Source organism: Sylvia atricapilla, chromosome 23 (assembly GCF_009819655.1).
Source record: "Sylvia atricapilla isolate bSylAtr1 chromosome 23, bSylAtr1.pri, whole genome shotgun sequence".
In the NCBI taxonomy this organism is placed as follows: Eukaryota; Metazoa; Chordata; class Aves; order Passeriformes; family Sylviidae; genus Sylvia; species Sylvia atricapilla.
This window is the reverse complement of record NC_089162.1, coordinates 4009047-4025564: the sequence shown is the minus strand read 5'-3', so window position 1 is coordinate 4025564 and position 16518 is coordinate 4009047. Positions and strand designations below refer to the sequence as shown.

Here is a 16518-nt window from a genome sequence, read left to right as displayed (position 1 = left end):
AAGGAAGAAAGAAAGAAAGGAGGAAAGGAGGAAAGAAAGAATAAAGAAAGAGAAAGAAAAAGGGAGAAAGAAAGAGGGAAAGGGGGAAAAGAAGGAAAGAAAGAAAGAAAAGAAGAAAGAAGAAAGAAAGAAGAAAGAAAGAAAGAAAGAAAAAGAAGAAAGAAGAAAAGAAGAAAGAAGAAAGAAAGAAGAAGAAAGAAAGAAAGAAAGAAAAAGAAAGAAAGAAAGAAAGAAAGGAAGAAAGAAAGGAAGAGAAAGAAAAGAAGAAGGAAGAAAGAAGGAAAGAAGAGGGGAAAGAAGGAAAAGAAGGAAAGAAGGAAAGAAGGAGAGAAAAATTCGTATAAATAAATAATGAGCAAACAAATAAATATAAAAATTACAATAAAACGCAAGTGAACAAAAATGAAAGAACAATGAGCAATTAAATAAGAGATTTCTAATAAAGCAAAACCGAACCCCTCCAAATAAAACCCCAAACCCCCATAAATACGAAATAAACATAACAATCAAATAAAAGTAAAATAAAAAATCAAAAACAAACAAACAAAAATACGACAAAAAACCCAAAATACTCCCACATTCACATGCTTTATTTGGGGTTTTTTTCTCTTTTTTAATTTTTGTCTTTTTATTCCTGTTTTTCCATTTTTTTTCTTTCTTTTCTTTTTTGCTATTTTTTTTTTTTCCTTTTTTGCTCCTTTTTTGCTTTTGCTCCTTTTCTTTTTACTACTATTCTTCGCTCTTTTCCTCTGTTCTTTGCCTTTTCTTTCAATTTTTTTCCTTTCCTTCTCTTTTTTTTTTTTTTTTTCTATTTTTGTTTGTTTGGGGGTTTTTGGTTTGTTTTTTCCCCTTTATTTTATTTTTTCTTTTTTCTTTTTTTATTCTTTTTTATTGTTGTAGTCTTTTTCTGTTGTTTGTTTTGTTTCTTTTTTTGTGGGGTTTTGGTGGGGGTTTTTGGGGGTTTTTTTGCGTGGTTTTTTTGTTTGTTTTGGTTTGGTTTTTTGTTTTTTTTTTTTCTGTTGTTGTTGGTGGTGGGTTTTTTTTTTTTTTTTTTCTTTTTGGGGGGTTTGTTGTTTTATTATTATTATTATTATTATTATTATTCGCCCAAACAACTCCCCTTCCATTCCTCCTGGTTTTTTGGAGTTTTTTGGGGTTTTTTTGTTTGTTTCTTTGGGTTTTTTGGTTGGTTGGTTGAGTTTTTTGGGTTTTGCTTTTTTTTTTTTTTTTTTTTAAGGTTTTGGTTTGGTTTTGGTTTTTTTGTTTTTATATTATTATTATTATTATTATTATTATTATTATTATTATTATTATTATTATTTTTTCGCCAAACAACCCCCCTTTCATTCCTCCCGCCCTCTCCCTCTCATCCCCACCCCCCTCCCTCCTCCTCCTCCTCCTCCTCCTCGCTCCCCCATCCCTCCCTTCCCCTTCCCTTCCCCTTCCCCTCCCCTCCCTGCGCTCGCCGTGGGCGGTGTCACCGCTGCTCCGCGGGCCCCGTGCCTTGTCCCCGGCGCTGTCCCCGAGCCCTCGGCGTGCATGGCCGTGCGCGGGCGGCGATGGCTGCGCGCTGATGGCCCAGCTCGCCATGGCTGCCAGGGACGAGCTGTACAGCAAAGTCATCCCCCGGCGGAACCGCCAGCACCGCGCCGGCACCATCAAACATGGCTCATCGCTGGACATCCTGCTCTCCATGGGCTTCCCCAAGGCACGGGCGTAAGTCGCTGCTGCTGCCCCCGTTGGGGTTGTTTTTTTTTGTTGTTGGTTGGGTTTTTTGGTTTTTTTTTCCCCTTCTTTTCTTTCGCTTTATGGAGAGGAGAGAGAGAGAGAGAAGGAGAGGAGAGAGGGAGAGAAGCGGCGGGCGCTGCTCGGCTCCGCTGCTCCGCCGCCGGACGCGGGGAAGGAGAACCGGGAACCGGGGAGTCAGCCCGGGAGGAGGCGGGGATGAGCTGGGGGAGAGGGGATGAGCTCCTGGAGAGCGGGGATGAGCTCCTGGAGAGAGAGGATGAGCTCCTGGAGAGCGGGGATGAGCTCCTGGAGAGCGGGATGAGGTCCCGGAGAGGGGGATGAGGTCCTGGAGGGGGAGTGAGGTCCTGGAGAGCGGGGATGAGGTCCTGGAGGGGGGGGATGAGGTCCTGGAGAGCGGAGGATGTTCTGCCGGAGCGGCCCGGACAGCGGAGGATGCTCTGCCGGAGGGGGAAATGCACTACCGGAGCGGGAGGATGCTCTGCCGGAGAGAGAAGTGCGCTCCCGGAGAGGGAAATGCGCTCCCGGAGAGGGAAATGCGCTCCCAGAGAGGGGGGATGAGCTCCCGGAGAGAGAGGATGCTCTGCTGGCGCGGCCCGGACAGCGGGGAATGCGCTCCCAGAGAGGGGAGGATGCTCTGCCGGAGAGGGAAATGTGTTCCCGGAGAGGGAAATGTGCTCCCGGAGCGGGGGATGCTCTCCCGGAGCGGGGGATGCTCTCCCGGAGCGGAGGATGCTCTCCCGGAGCGGAGGATGCTCTCCCGGAGGGGAGGATGCTCTCCCGGAGCGGAGGATGCTCTCCCGGAGCGGGGGATGCTCTCCCGGAGCGGAGGATGCTCTCCCGGGCAGTGGTGGATGCTCTCCCGGCAGTGGGCAGGGCTCTTCCGGAGAGCGAGTGTGGATGGATGCTTTCCCGGCTGCCAGGGATCCGCTCCCGGAGCGGCCCGGAGATGCCTCCTCGGAGCAGCCAGGGGAGCGAGGAATGCTCTCCCGGCAGCGGGGAATGCGCTCCCAGAGCCGGGAAGATGCGCTGCCGGGCCGCGGCGCGGTTCTCTCCCGGCCTGAGGGGGATACGGGCTGGGGATGCCCTCTGAGAACGGCCCGGACAGCGGGAATGCTGTCCTGGCAGCAGGGAATCCTGTCCCGGCAGAGGGATGCTCTCCCGGAGCAGAGGAATCCTCTCCCGGAGCAGGGGAATCCTCTCCCGGGCAGAGAATCCTGTCCCGGAGCAGGGGGATGCTCTCCCGGAGCAGGGAATCCTGTCCCGGAGCAGGGGGATGCTCTCCCGGAGCAGAGGGATGCTCTCCCGGAGCAGGGAATCCTGTCCCGGAGCAGGGATGCTCTCCCGGAGCAGGGAATCCTGTCCCGGAGCAGGGAATCCTCTCCCGGAGCAGAGGATGCTCTCCCGGAGCAGGGGATGCTCTCCCGGAGCAGGGGGATGCTCTCCCGGAGCAGGGGGATGCTCTCCCGGAGCAGAGGAATCCTGTCCCGGAGCAGAGGGATGCTCTCCCGGAGCAGAGGAATCCTCTCCCGGAGCAGGGAATCCTCTCCCGGAGCAGAGGGATGCTCTCCCGGAGCAGAGGAATCCTCTCCCGGAGCAGGGGAATCTCTCCCGGAGCAGGGGGATCTCTCCCGGAGCAGAGGAATCCTGTCCCGGAGCAGGGGGATGCTCTCCCGGAGCGGCCCGGGGACACTGTAGCACCCGCGGACGCTCCGCTCGCATCCTCCGGCGGCCGGGCAGGAGCCTGGGCACAGGAGCCCCGTCCCCGAGCTGGGCATCCCCGGGGAGGGCAGTTTGTCCCTCCCAGACTGAAATTGCTTCAGCTCGGACACCCGGGGGTTCTAGAAGCAGTGTAAAGTCACCCTAAAAGCGACTGAGCGAACAGAAGTAAATTTCCGTGTGTAGCCGAAGCGGTTCGGTTTTTCTTGTCCAATTCCTGCCCTGGTGTTACCTCCCGGCGTGTGCTTGTGCTTTAAATTAATCAGGCAGCAAACTAACGATGACTTAATGAGGAGAGCGGGACTCCTGAAGTGGGACTGCTCCTTTTGGGATGCAAATGAGAGCGGTGGGGATCGGGATGGTTCCTTCATCTCCGAAGTTTTCCGCTTGCTGTTGATACCAATCAGAACTCCAGCCTGTCTTGTCACAGGGTATTTTCTTTTTTTTCAATAAATATAGGCAGGCACATGCAGTTTAAGGGCACATGCTCCTTGTGGATCCGTGGGATTGCATGGATGCACCGGCACATGCAGGAAATCTTATTTTTTGTTTTGCACGGAGCTGCTTTGCACTCCTTCTGGCTGTCAGTTATCTACTGAGATCGGCACGCAGCTTTTAGACACAGGGAATGCAAATGAAGAGCAGGGCACAGCGGTGACTTCATGCTTAGCTCGGCTGGGAGAAAATGGTTGGGAAAAGATGTGCGTCTTTCAGTGGAGCTGGAATAATAGTTTTAAAAAAATAAAACAGCTTGATGCCGTGAATGAAAGTGGTTCTTACCTGCACAACAGTGCCATCAAGGCTGCCAGGCTCCTTGGCTCAGGAACTGTGTCTGTGGGTTACGTTCCTGCCCAAAAAGCACTGACACCCGTTCGAATGCTCTCAGCGCTTCAGCACGCAAAGCAGAGATGGTTAAACACAGGGAGCAAGCCAGGAAAATGGGCAAAATACTCCTAAATGTAAAAAATACCTTTCGGGAATGCAGCCAGGCAGATGGGTGAAGCTGTCTTGGTACTGAGTTCAGGATAATCCTGTGTTACAAAATCAGCAGAGCAGAGAAGGTTAAACACAGAAAACAAGCCAGAAAAAATGGGCAAAATTGCAAGAAGTACCTATGGAAATGCAATAAGGCAAATGGGTAAAGTTATCTTGATATGAGTTCAAGATAACCCTGTGTGGAAACTCAGCAGAGCAGAGAAGGTTAAACACAGGGAGCAAACCAGAAAAAACGGGCAAAATATCTCCAAATGTAAAAAGTACCTTTTGGGAATGCAGCCAGGCAGATGGAAGCTGTCTTGATGTTAAGTTCAGTATAACCCTGTGTGAAACCTCAGCAGAGCAGTGAATGTTAAACACAAGAGCAAGCCAGAAAAATCAGCAAAATATCCTAAATGCAAGAAATCCCTATAGGAAATGCAGGCAGGCAGGTGGGTAAGAAGCTGTCTGGATTCTGAGTTCAGGATAACCCTGTGTGACAACTCAGCTCTCTGCTGGGACTCATCCCATCTGAGGGAACAGTGAGTGTCCCTGTTCCACCCTGCTGCAAATGCTACAAATAATTCAGCATTCAAATCCAGACAAGAAGCAAAACAGAAATAAACCAAATAAAACCCAAGCGTGCCACCGAGGGTGGGAGGTGGATAGAACACATTTTGGGAGCTTGGGAGACAGGAAAAAGCTGGCAAAAAGACATTCCCTAAAGGTGCAGAGAACGCTTTTTAACTCCCAGCATTTCTCTGTGAGTGGGAATGAGAACACACAAGATGCCAGCGAGGTAAAATCATCATCTCCCTGCCAGAGATGGAGAAATAGCCTTAAAGCCCTTGTGGGTTTTCCCCAAAAACTGTCCCACCTGCGTCTCCTGCCCCAAAGCCCCAGTTCCAGCAGGAGCCAGGGAATTCAGTGAGATGGGATTTCAGTTCTGTGCACACCAAAACACGAGCCAGGCTGGTACTTAAAAGTGGTGGCCATCTGTTTGGGTGGCTTATGCAAAACAAACCTCCGAGTTGTCAGACAAGTCTGTCAGGCATGTCACAAAATCCCCTGGCTGCTGGCAGCAGGGGCCTGCTGGCTCCTTGGGGGGACTGACTGGGGCAGGGGACAGCAGCAGGGCAGGCAGGGTCACAGGGCTGAGCTGCAATCAGAATTTCCAGGGTGGGATTGAGGAGTGAGATCCCGGGGAGATCAGTAAAGCTGACTTCCAGCTTCACCCTGCACGTGTTAAAATAATCCGAGGTGAAGGGCTGAGTGTGAGTTCCAGGTGTTGCTGCACAGCTCAGCCCAGGGCAGAAATTGGGCTGAGCCAGGCAGGAACCAAGAGAAGATGTCAGGGAGCAAGAGCAGAACTGCCATGGGCCTTGGGTTCCCACCAAGGGGGAAAAAAGCCTCGATTTGTCCGTCCTACAGGTGGGTTATGGGGGATTGGGGATGAAGGGCCCATCAAAGGACGTGTCCTTCCTTTCTGAGCTGAGACACCGCTGAAATCAAACTGCAGCAATGGCAGTGTCCCACAGCTCACACTGGCACCTTGGAGCTTCTCCTTCCTGCTCCCTACGAAGAATTTTTTGGCACAGCTCCTTTTGTTTTCCTTCTTCCCAGCACCAGCTTCAGTTCAGGGCTGCTCTGGATCACGGGGTGACGTTCAAACCACTTCTGGAAGCTTTTACCTGAGCATGGCACCTGCTCAGCGCCCTGCAGTGTGTCATCCCTTTGAAGCATCCCCACGAGCTGCTGTTCTTTTGCCAGCACGGAGCCATTATTATTATTTTATTCTGCAATTAGCCCATTAGATTACGTACTGTCTGGTCCCTGCGCTGTCCCTGGGCCCAGCACTCTGATTGAAGCAAGAGGGAAGGCAGAGGTGATGTTCTAATTCCCATTTTGCAGTTTGGGCACCAAGAAAAACCTTTTGCACAAAGGCCTAATCAAACCCCCAGTGCTTCAATGACCTAAACACAACAAGGGGGTTCCTCCAGAAAGAGATTTCATGCAATTATTATTTCCCAGTTGCCTCCAAAATATTATTCATCATCTCGTTATGAACCTCCCGTCAGTGGTTCCACCTAATTGTCTTCCAATCTGCCTGCCAGCACCTCTCACTATTGTTAAAATCTCTGGATGTCCCTGAGAGTAGAGAGAAGAAAAGCACAAAGTAATTTACAGGCCATCAAAACCACAGGGGATCACTTACAACTCCTATGCATGGAGAAGCAATTAAAAAAAAATCCATAATGTGTCTATAAAAGGCTAAAAAAAAAAAAAAAAAAAAAAAAAGGAAAAAAGAAAAGAAAGAAAAAAAGGTGGACTGCAGTTTCATTCAGGATGGAAGAAGACCTTTGACCAAACTTGAATTATGAACTTATTTATCCTGCATGATCGAAAACAATGTGGCTCCAAAATCTGCAAGTTTATTAAAAGTTTCATGTTGGCCTTTAAACTCCTCCAAAACATCCTCAAAACCAGAAAGTCAAATTTCAGCATGAGAAAGAAAAAAAAAATAAAATTCCTGCTTTTTTTTGTTTTAGTTCTGTCTAATATAGAATGTATAAAATTTAAGATGTTTTTTTCATTGCTGACACACTCTGAATTCAAGCCACAGCTCTGAGCTGCTGCTCCAGAAGAGATCCAGGCCTAAGAAAATGAAGATAATTCCCTGGTCCCTGGGCTGGGGAAATCACTGCCCATAACCAGAACACTTCAATTAGAGATTCTGTGCTTTTTCCTGTCGCTGTGCTGCCTCTGATAAGCAGAAGAGATACACAGGTGGCAAAACTCTCCAACACTAAATGGATGTTCCTTCCCCTCCGCTGGGCCTGGAAAAGGCTTTAACCTCAGTGCTCATGGCCCGAGGAGGAATTCATTCCCCTGCACCTGGAGAAAACCAGGCTGGCTTGGATTTGCTTTCTCAGAAACGACGAGAATTTACAAGTATTAAAGGTTTCGGTATTGTCGAAGAAACGAAGCTCAGCTCCATTTACAACCACTAAAAGCTGCTGGGGTGTTTTGAAAAGGGATTTTCCGCCTGCTAAGACATGTTTTGCTTAGTAACAGACTTAGCAACATCTCAGGATTTCAGCCCAGCGAGGCTGGGAGTCGCTCCTTCCTCTGGGGCTGGATTTGGGAAATCACTGCATGGCAGCAAAGTGCTGCTCATCATTCCAATTCTGAAGTGGTTCCCTTTCCTTCACGCTTTGCCTTCAGGGTGTTTTGTTTCTCTGCAAACGCTCCTGGCTGAAAATCATCCTGCTACAAAGAGCCAGCCCAAACCCAGCCCTTGTCCCATCTGAGCCCGAGCATTGGAAGGATTTTCCTGATTCCCAGTGACTGGTGCTGGCCCATGGCGTGGAGGGAAAGCCCATCCCAAGGGAAGGGATGATGCTGGAAGCAGCAGCTTGGGAGGTTCCATTGAAAGGGATTTCCAAGTTTAGCAGCGCGGAGGAAATCTCGAAGTCTTGAATGGAAAATCAGGTGCTGCAGCCACAAAGGATTTAGGGAAAAGCTTCCCTTAAGCGTATCACTCCAGACAGGGATCTGGGGCTTGGATAGAGCTGTGGGTTGTGTGGCAGAGCAGAACACTTTCATTTTCACAGCCCTCCCGTGGACATTTGGGAGCACAAGGTCCCTGGGAAGGGTTTGGGACCTGTTTCCAAATGGTGACAGAAGTCCTGGAGAGGCTCCTTTGGGAAGCCCTGCACTCGGCTGTCAGTGGCGTTTGGGGATGGGATTGGGGCAGTGTGGGCTCTGAATTTGGGAATTGCAGTTCCTGAGGCTCAGAACTGTCAGCTCTGAGGCCTCAGAACCGTTCTGTGCTGGAGGGGACCAGGACAGGGGCTGTGAGAACCTCCTGGAGACAGGACAGGGGCTGTGAGAGGAGGCAGCGGCTGCCAGGACGTGCTCTGGAGAAAGGCTTCAGAAAATCCATTTGGGGCTCAGGCCTGTGCCTGCTCTGCACATGGATTTTAAATTTTTTTATCTATTGGCTTTACAGCAGATTTCTGCTGTGGGATGAGAGGATTCCTGCAGGATTCAGTTTTTCCATGCCAGTGGCTCCAGCGTGTTTGGGCTGGGGGGATCTCCGTGAGACAGTTCCTCACTTTAAAGATCCAAAACTGATAAACCACAGAGGGCTCTTTATTTCCACGGTACACTCTGCAAACTGAGGCACAGAGAAGCTGAGATACCAAATCTCCAGTCAGGCTTATACTTGTACATGAATCTGTAGAGTTTCAATATCCGTTCAGGACAAGACTTAGATCTGCTCTGAGTAGAACACAATTCCATGACACGGTACAACATTTTCAGAGGGGAGGGGCACCTCTTATCAGAGGCAAGGGAGTCGTTCCTGTGATAAGATCACACTGAGATGACTGTGGCAGCAGCAGTGCTCGGTGTCACCTCTGGACACAGACCTGCCATCAATCACAGGGACACAAACCTGCCACTAATCAAACCTGATGGCCAGCATCCCGTGGGCAATCAGATATTCGGGGCTGAGATCCACGGAGAAAACGTTCTGCCACAAACCTGGAGGAAAGGGTTTAAGGCCAGAGCATCCTGCACAAAGATTGCTCGGCCAAGGTCATGGAGCTCCTGCAGGGCCCAGAGAAGGAGCTGGTGTTGTGTTCAGGGAGGAAAACAAAAAGCAAACTCCTGCGCAGTGCCTGCACAGCCCACCCTGCACCGGGAGCTTCGTGTTGGAGTGTTGGAGCAGCAGCACTGTGTGCACTGAGGTCCCAGCCATCGTTCCCTGGGGGGCTGAGATGTGGTTTCAGGGCTGTCTGGCTTTGGCAAACGCTGACAGAGATGTCACAGAGTTTCCTGGTCCCCGAGGCACTTGGTTTGTTTTGGGTGTTAAAATCACATGGTGACAAGAAAACATTTCCTTGGGCTTCCGTCCTCTGATGATTTCCTTGTCTGGGAGCCAAGGTCCTGAACTCGCTCCTGCCCTCTGCTCTAGGAAGGAGAGGAGCTCAGAAAGTGCAGCCCAGACCTCACATGTCACCGAGGGAGCCTGAAAAACTGCTCTGTCCCTTCTGTGCCAAAGCCCCAGGCGGTTAAGACCCCCATCCTTAGGATGCAATTCCCTTTGGAGCTTTTTTATCAGCTCCGAGGGATACAGCTCCCAGCGTTATCTTTTCTGTCCCTTTTTCCTGTCCCTTTTCTGTCTCCTCACCCATCCCCAGGCCTGTCAGGAGCCAGTTTGAACGCGCTGATGAGATTCTCAAGACAAGAGCGGCAGCAGGAGCTGAAGATTTCAGATTTGAGTGGAGCCGCTGTTGGCATTAATTGCTGATTCTCCTCTCCCCTTGGGCACGTGGCGATGTGTTGGGCTGTTCCCTGCAGAATTCTGCCTCTCCTGAAGCCCTCTGGAAGTTCCTCCCTGAATTATTGCTGCCCACTTTCCTCTGCAGCAGCCTTTGCTCAGGGATGCTGTGAACCCTGGAGACTGGCAGAAAGTCAGGGGGAATTCCATCCTTTGAAAGATCATGAGGAAAAAAAAAAAAAAAGAAATTAAAAAACACCCCAAAAACGTGGCGCTTTTAAAAACACCAAGTGCTACTACCCTGCTGGCTCCTGAGGACACTTTTGTGTTTTAAGGTCACTTCTGAGAGGGAATTTGGACTCCCGGTTTGCTCAGAGTTGAGAAGGCTGCTCTGGGTTTTGTTTTTTTAACTGAGAGCTCATCGTGGATTCCCGGCATGTGCTGTGCATCGCAGAAAGAATAGAGACAATCCGTGTGTGTTGTCTGTGCTGCACCAGTCTAATTATCCTCAACAAGCAGAGTCATCAAAGGAGCTGTGTTTCAGCAGCTGACAGCGTTTTGGATTCCAGCACCAGGGCTCTCGGCAGCCTTTGTGCTCCACCACGGGCTGCCTGGGGCTGGCTCAGCCCCCTCTAGAACACACCCACAGAGAAAAATCCCGGGGTGTTTTCTGTCCCCACCACGCCCTGGTTGTGCACAAGGGCTGAGGCTGGACAGCAAGCAAAAAGGAGGGGAAAAAAAAAAAACAAAAAATCCAAAAAACCCCAAAGAAATATCTTCCAAAAATCCCCAAACAAACAAACAAACAAAAAAATCAACCCAGTGAGAAATTAAAGGAATTTCTGAAATTGTCCTCTATAAACACCCCCAAAGAGAAGAGTCCTGGGCATTTTCATTTTTCATCCCCACCACGCCCTGGTTGTGCACAAAGGCTGAGGCTGGACAGCAGCAAAAAAGACAGGGAAAAAAAAAAAAAAAGAAAAAAAAAAAAAAAAAAAAAAAAAAAAAAAAAAAAAAAAAAAAAACAAAACAAAGAAATCAAAAATCCCAAAGAAATATCCCCAAAAAATCACCAACAAAATAAAAAAAACCAACCCGTGAGAATTGAGGGAATTGCTGAAATTGCCTCAGCTGACAGGCTGTAGAAAGTGTTTGAGGCACCTTGGCCTTCTATCTGTTCATAAGGTGCTGTCCTCTTCAAACCCTTAAAATTTCGTCCGGAAAGTTTAGCAAGTCCACACAGCCCCAGCTCGTGGTATAGCGCTGAACCCCACCTGGGGAGCAGGAGTGCTCCTCCATTCCCTGGGAAGCCTCAGAATTCCCATTTCTCACAAAGATTCCCAAAGAACACTGCATGACAGTGACATATTGACATGTTCTGTCAAGGTATGACAATATCCTGTCAGGCGTGGTCAGGATCTGAATAAAATTCAAACAGAAAAGCAGTAATTATCAATTGAGCCTGGAGCAGGCAGTAATTATCAGTTGAGGGAGAGGAGATGTGTTTGATTGTGGGCCTGATATTTCTGGGTCTGAGAGATTTCAGCCTGCTGGCAGCTGCTGACTTTTTCCCAAGGAAAAATTTCTCAAGAAAGGTTCTTCCCAAACCAATCCTGGCCAACAACTCTCCTCTCTCCAAACAATCTTTCTCCAGTGGGGTTTTGCTGTTTCTCTGGTTTAAACCAATGGCATTAGAGAGGTGTCGTTCCTATTCACCAACTGTGTTCAGTCCTGTGTGGGAACACCTTATAAAAGGTAGTGAGAATTAGACAATTAAAGCCTTTTTTCTGTGCTCTTTGCCTGCTGAAATATTTGGAGTCTCTTATCTTCTTTCGTGTCCTACAATGACATTTGATGGCTCTGCTTTCCAAACACCAAATCTGTGCCCTTGGTTTGAACTGGGGCGTTGCCAGCAGCCTGCAGGCAGTCCCTGTCAGCAGAACACCTTGGGAATGCTGCTGGGAGGATGTGGCTGAGCAAACCTTGGGGTGTCTGCCCGCTGCTAAACCCAGAGATTGGGAACTCTGGCAGACACCCAGGGCCTGGCATGGAGAGGGGTTTTAACTGTGTTTCTCTCCCACCCATTGATGCCTTGAGTTTTCTCTTTGCTGTATCCAGGTTCTGTGGTGCCCAGGGGTGAGCTCTGAGCTCACAGTCATGTCACTCAGCTCTGCACACAGCAGGGACACAAAACAAATCCTTCTCCTGCTGCACGCCAAGGACAACTTTCAGCCCCAAAGCACAAACAAGGGTGGGCTGGAGGAGGGACAAGGATGGGACCTCACAGCCTGGAGCTGGAATGGGACAATTCAACCCCAACATGCAAATGGGCCAAAACTTATCAAAGTGTGAGACCTGGTGACTGTTTTGTCCATTTTGTGACCATTTGTGTCCATTTGGGTCCATTTTGTGCCCATTTTGGGTCCACCTTGGGTGCAGCCCTGGCCAGGCTCTTGTCCTGCCCAAGGTTTACTCTTAAAGGCCTTTCAATAAATCTCTCCTTTATTTCCCCAGCTCTGTCCAGGTCCCTGTTCCAGCTCAGCATCCCCAAGGCATCACCATTCCCCACTGCCATTATCCAACACAAGTCAAGGGCCACTTCTCACCCTTTCATGGAGCATTGGTGATGCTCTCCTCTCCATGGCTGTGCAGAATTAATCACTTGGGGCTGCTGACTGTGACATCATTTGCCATGTAGAGCTGGGGGTGTTTTAGGGAGATTTCTCATCTCCTGATGTTTAAAAAAATATATTTCTTTCCCCTGTGCTCAATGAAACCCAGCAAGTTCCTCCACGACTCATCCCACTAATGGGCTAATTCACCCCTCAGCACATGCTGCAGTGGCTGAAAGCAAGAATGTCCCAAACATTTCCCCCAGGCAGGCATTAAATGGCACTGGAGAGATCTGAACAGATGAGCTGGTGCGTGCTCTTTTTCATCTGAGCTGTTCCCCGTTTCACCCAGAGCCATCTGCAGTTTCGTGATGCAATTTCAAGCCCTGAGCTGGTGCTGAGATGAAACCCCTGTGATCATTTTCCCCCTCCCCGTGAGCAGGCACCTGATTTTTGGTGTCCCGCAGCCCCGTTGTGTGAGGAGGGAAGGCAAACGTCCTCCCTGCTGCAGGAGCTGACACTAAGAGGGAGCCAGAAGGAGCCTCCAGAGGGGAGCACGGGGAGAAGGAAGGAAGCAGCCAGGTCCTGATCCCAGAATTGCTTCCAAATCCTTTTTTTCCCAGTGGTTACAGTGAGTTAAATTGCTGGATAAACCCACAGCTGTGTGAGGACAGCCAGCACCATTCCCATTTTACAGACAGGAAATGCAGTTTGAGACAATCCACGGAGGCTCCTGATGCCAGAGAGGGGCACCTTCATTAACTTTGCCATCCACTGTGACAAAGGGCTCTCCACAACTGCAGGCTCTAAGTGGTGTCAATGATGTCCCGCTCCCTTCTCCTACACTTAGATTGGATTTCTGCCTCACGATACGTATTTCCTTCGGAGAGGAGCTGCCAAGCCCCAGGAAGTGTCAGATCACAATTTATTAGCCAGGGATCAGCCACTTCTCCCAGGCTCCATTGAAAGAAATCTGCAGCTAACCCAGATTTGGTGCTGGTTCATATTCACAGCAGTCCACGGGCAGCAGGAGCAAGCCTGCGAGTGAATGGAGTTTACAGCTGCAACCTTACAAATCACATTTCTGCTCCTTTCCCACTCTGTGTCATAAATGCATTCGTGTTCTGAGAGGCAAAGCCTTCCAGCAGTGTAAATCAGCCCAGCCCCATTCCCTTTGTGGGAGCAATAATAACACACAGCAGCTGAGCATCTTCCCCAGAAATAACCCAACTTTTATTGCTGGCAAAAGTTCCCTTTAGAGAAATGGGCATTTGTGCCATTCAGGGAATGCAAAAATAAAAAGAAGAAAGACTGGGCATAAATAAGAGTCAGCACCAAAGCCTCTGGGAAGGAAGGAAAAACCCTCAGGTGTTTCACAGCACTTTATGCATTGGGGCAGTGGAGTATTTTATAAAAAGTGACTCCAGCTCCCTGCCTGCAGCTGGGGCACACAATCCTGCGTTTCCAGGCACATAATGCTGCTCTCCCAGGCGGCTGGATCCATGGGAAACCCTGATTGTATTGGCTCTCAGACGCAGCAGAGGATGGTCAGGAGGGAGCCCACAGCGTGGGGTGGCACAGGGCAGCTGGTGCTGCGTTCCAGAATGTCACAAACACGGGGGGACCCATCCCCTGCCCTGCTCAGCCATCAGCCCACCCCATCATCAGGCCCCTGTGGCTGAGCACAGTCAGAGCCCCTCACACCAAACAAAGCACTGCGTGGGGGGATTTTAAAGTGTTGCTTAGATTTGGTGGAAAAGAGGGTGATTTGCAGGGGGAAAAGGACCTGCTCCTTCAGTCATTTCCTGTTTCTCCCTGTTTTTCCTCATTTTTTTACTGGCATGGGAAGGTCAGCCTTGATTTAGCACCCAGAGAGGATTTAACTCCCTGCAGATACCCTGACTTTGGGGATCGAGGCATCTTTCCCACTCTCCTCCCTTTCCTGCCCCAAAAGCTGCTCATCCTCCCCAAGATCAAAAAGATTTCTATCCCCTGGGAATTCCAGGGAGGGAAGGATGATGTAGGAATCACATATTCCTACTAAAAAAATTTGCCAGCTTTACTGGCACGGCCCTTGACTCCTCTGGAAGCGCATCCCACGTGGAGGAACTTGTGCATCACCACCCTGTGCTCCTCACCCTGGCTGTGTCCTGGCAGCTTTCTGCTGTGACTCAGCCTGGCCAAGGGCACAGGGACCCGCTGAAATCCTTTCCTTCTTCTCCTGGGCAGCTCCAGGGATTTCTGTGCTGGTGCTGGGTGTTCAGAGAGGTCCATCTGCAAAGGGCAGGGCCAAGGCTGCCCCCGGGGGAAAATGACGATTATTTCACAGAAATGTGTCATCCCCAAAGGAGCCTGAGGCCAGGGCTAGGTTTGGGAGTAAATTCTGGGATCACAAGCATGGGGACAGGGCTGCCACATCTTAATATCCCCTCCCTCTGCTCACCCCCCACCAATCCCCAGGACAAAAGGAGATAAATTCCTCCTGGAGCTGCTGCCACTGCTGCTTTCCAAGGAGAGGACCAGGAGCTTGAGGTGTCATGGGACCTCCCTGCATGACAGCTCAGGAATTTTATGTATTTGCTGTTTGGGGGAGAAGGATGGCAGAGATGTCACCTCCTCACAGCCAGGGGAGGCTTTGGGAGGCTTTGGGAGCACCCAAAACCCTCTCATCATTCTATGGACTGGCGAGGACACTCACAGAGGCTGTTTGAGCCTTTCTGACAGCAAAACGTCCCTTGAAAACCTTCTCAGAACTCACAGGAAGCTGAAATAGATGACACAACCGAGCCACCAGGCCAGAAGAAGACTCTTCCTTGGTTCCTGGAGCCACAGCCGCTCCAAGTGCAGGGTGCTGCCTGGTTTTGGCTTCAGGAGGGCAGTAACTCCCTGTGTCACAGGTATTCTGGAGGATAGGATCCTCCAAGATGGATTTGGCTTCAGGAGAGCAGTAACTCCCTGTCACACATATTCTGGAGGATGGATCCCTCCAAGATGTGAGCTGTGACAGTGATGGGGCACAGGAGTTGTGTCTGGACCCCACGAAAGGGCAGCATTCCCCTTGGATCACCAAAAGCCAAACAAAAAATCCCCTAAATCGAACTTAGCAGCACACAGGAGGAAGTTGTCTTGCTGGGGTTTGAGTTTGCTCACTGAAAGGAACTAATTATGAAACCTGAGGCTGTGTCTGGAAGCCAAGGCCTTTCTGGAAGCCCAGAAGGGATGGGCTGGAGTCAGCAGCCACTCTGGGAATCTTGTCTAAGGGATGCTCAGTGTCTCTGCAAATTAAGCCACCTCCCTGAGCATGAAAACGTTTTAAGGTTTTCGCCTGAGGACACAAAGACAGGCTCTGGCAGCCCCAGGTTTGGAGCTGGGTGATTTGGATTTGCCACCAGGCCATAAATAACCCCAAAATGTGCTCTTAGATGGAAATTAGCTGCTGTTCCAGGCATCCACCTCAACCTTCCACCCACTGGATATTATTTCAATTTCCCTGCACCACATCCCCAAACCTCCCAGCCCCTTTGATGTGACTTTCATTTCAGTAATGAAACGAAATTTTGTGGTATCTTGGGTCGGGTGTAAGCGACGGTGAGGAAGGAATCCTTTTTTCCACGCTGCTTTTTCTTCCCCTTGCTACAGCACATCAGTTCCGAGTGTCAGGAGCACGCAGGCAAGTTTATTTGTGGAAAATCTCTCTCTAATCACTGAAGTATCTGAAGCAGTTGAACAATTTAGATGAGCTTACGAAAACGGGGATTGAGTGTTGTGATTAGATAATTGTCCCTTTGCTTCAAGGTATGAGTCAAAGCAGAGACGAGGTTTTTTGGTTGCAATGGAAATTCCTGGAAGCCGCGGCTTTCCTGGTGGTGGTGAAACAAGCAGGGAACGGCAGCAGCATGGCAGCCAGGCTTGGGAGCTGCTGAGGGATGTTTAAGGGATAAACAGTCGCGTGATTTTGGAAGTTTTGGGGCAGGGTTGGGCAGAGGGAATGCTCCCACAAGTCCCCACACGTGGGTCCTGCCTCAGGGCAGGAACTCAGCGTGGATTTTGGCGCCAGCATGGCAAAGGATCAAAGGCGCTGCTCAAGTTCAAACACATGAGTAACTCCCTTGGTGTTAACTGGGGTTGATCAGCACTGGAACAAGTTTGGTTTCCAGTCCAGAGCAGGGTGGGGAGTGC

The 16518-nt window shown here is 49.8% G+C and overlaps 2 protein-coding genes across 3 annotated transcripts in view; one reads left to right on the top strand and one right to left on the bottom strand.

Annotated features, from left to right (window-relative positions):
* The window catches only part of HSPA8 (heat shock protein family A (Hsp70) member 8), a 193448-nt gene that overhangs the window by 63328 nt on the left and 113602 nt on the right, over positions 1–16518 (bottom strand). The window lies entirely within an intron of this gene.
* UBASH3B (ubiquitin associated and SH3 domain containing B) overlaps positions 1476–16518 on the top strand; it is a 68695-nt gene continuing 53652 nt past the window's right edge. Inside the window, exon 1 of one of the 2 annotated variants that reach the window (XM_066334933.1) lies at positions 1476–1716. In XM_066334933.1, the coding sequence (XP_066191030.1) occupies positions 1574–1716 (143 nt within the window). In that variant the 5' untranslated portion in view covers positions 1476–1573. The remainder of the gene's footprint in view (positions 1717–16518) is intronic. The other variant, XM_066334934.1, reaches the window with a different exon arrangement.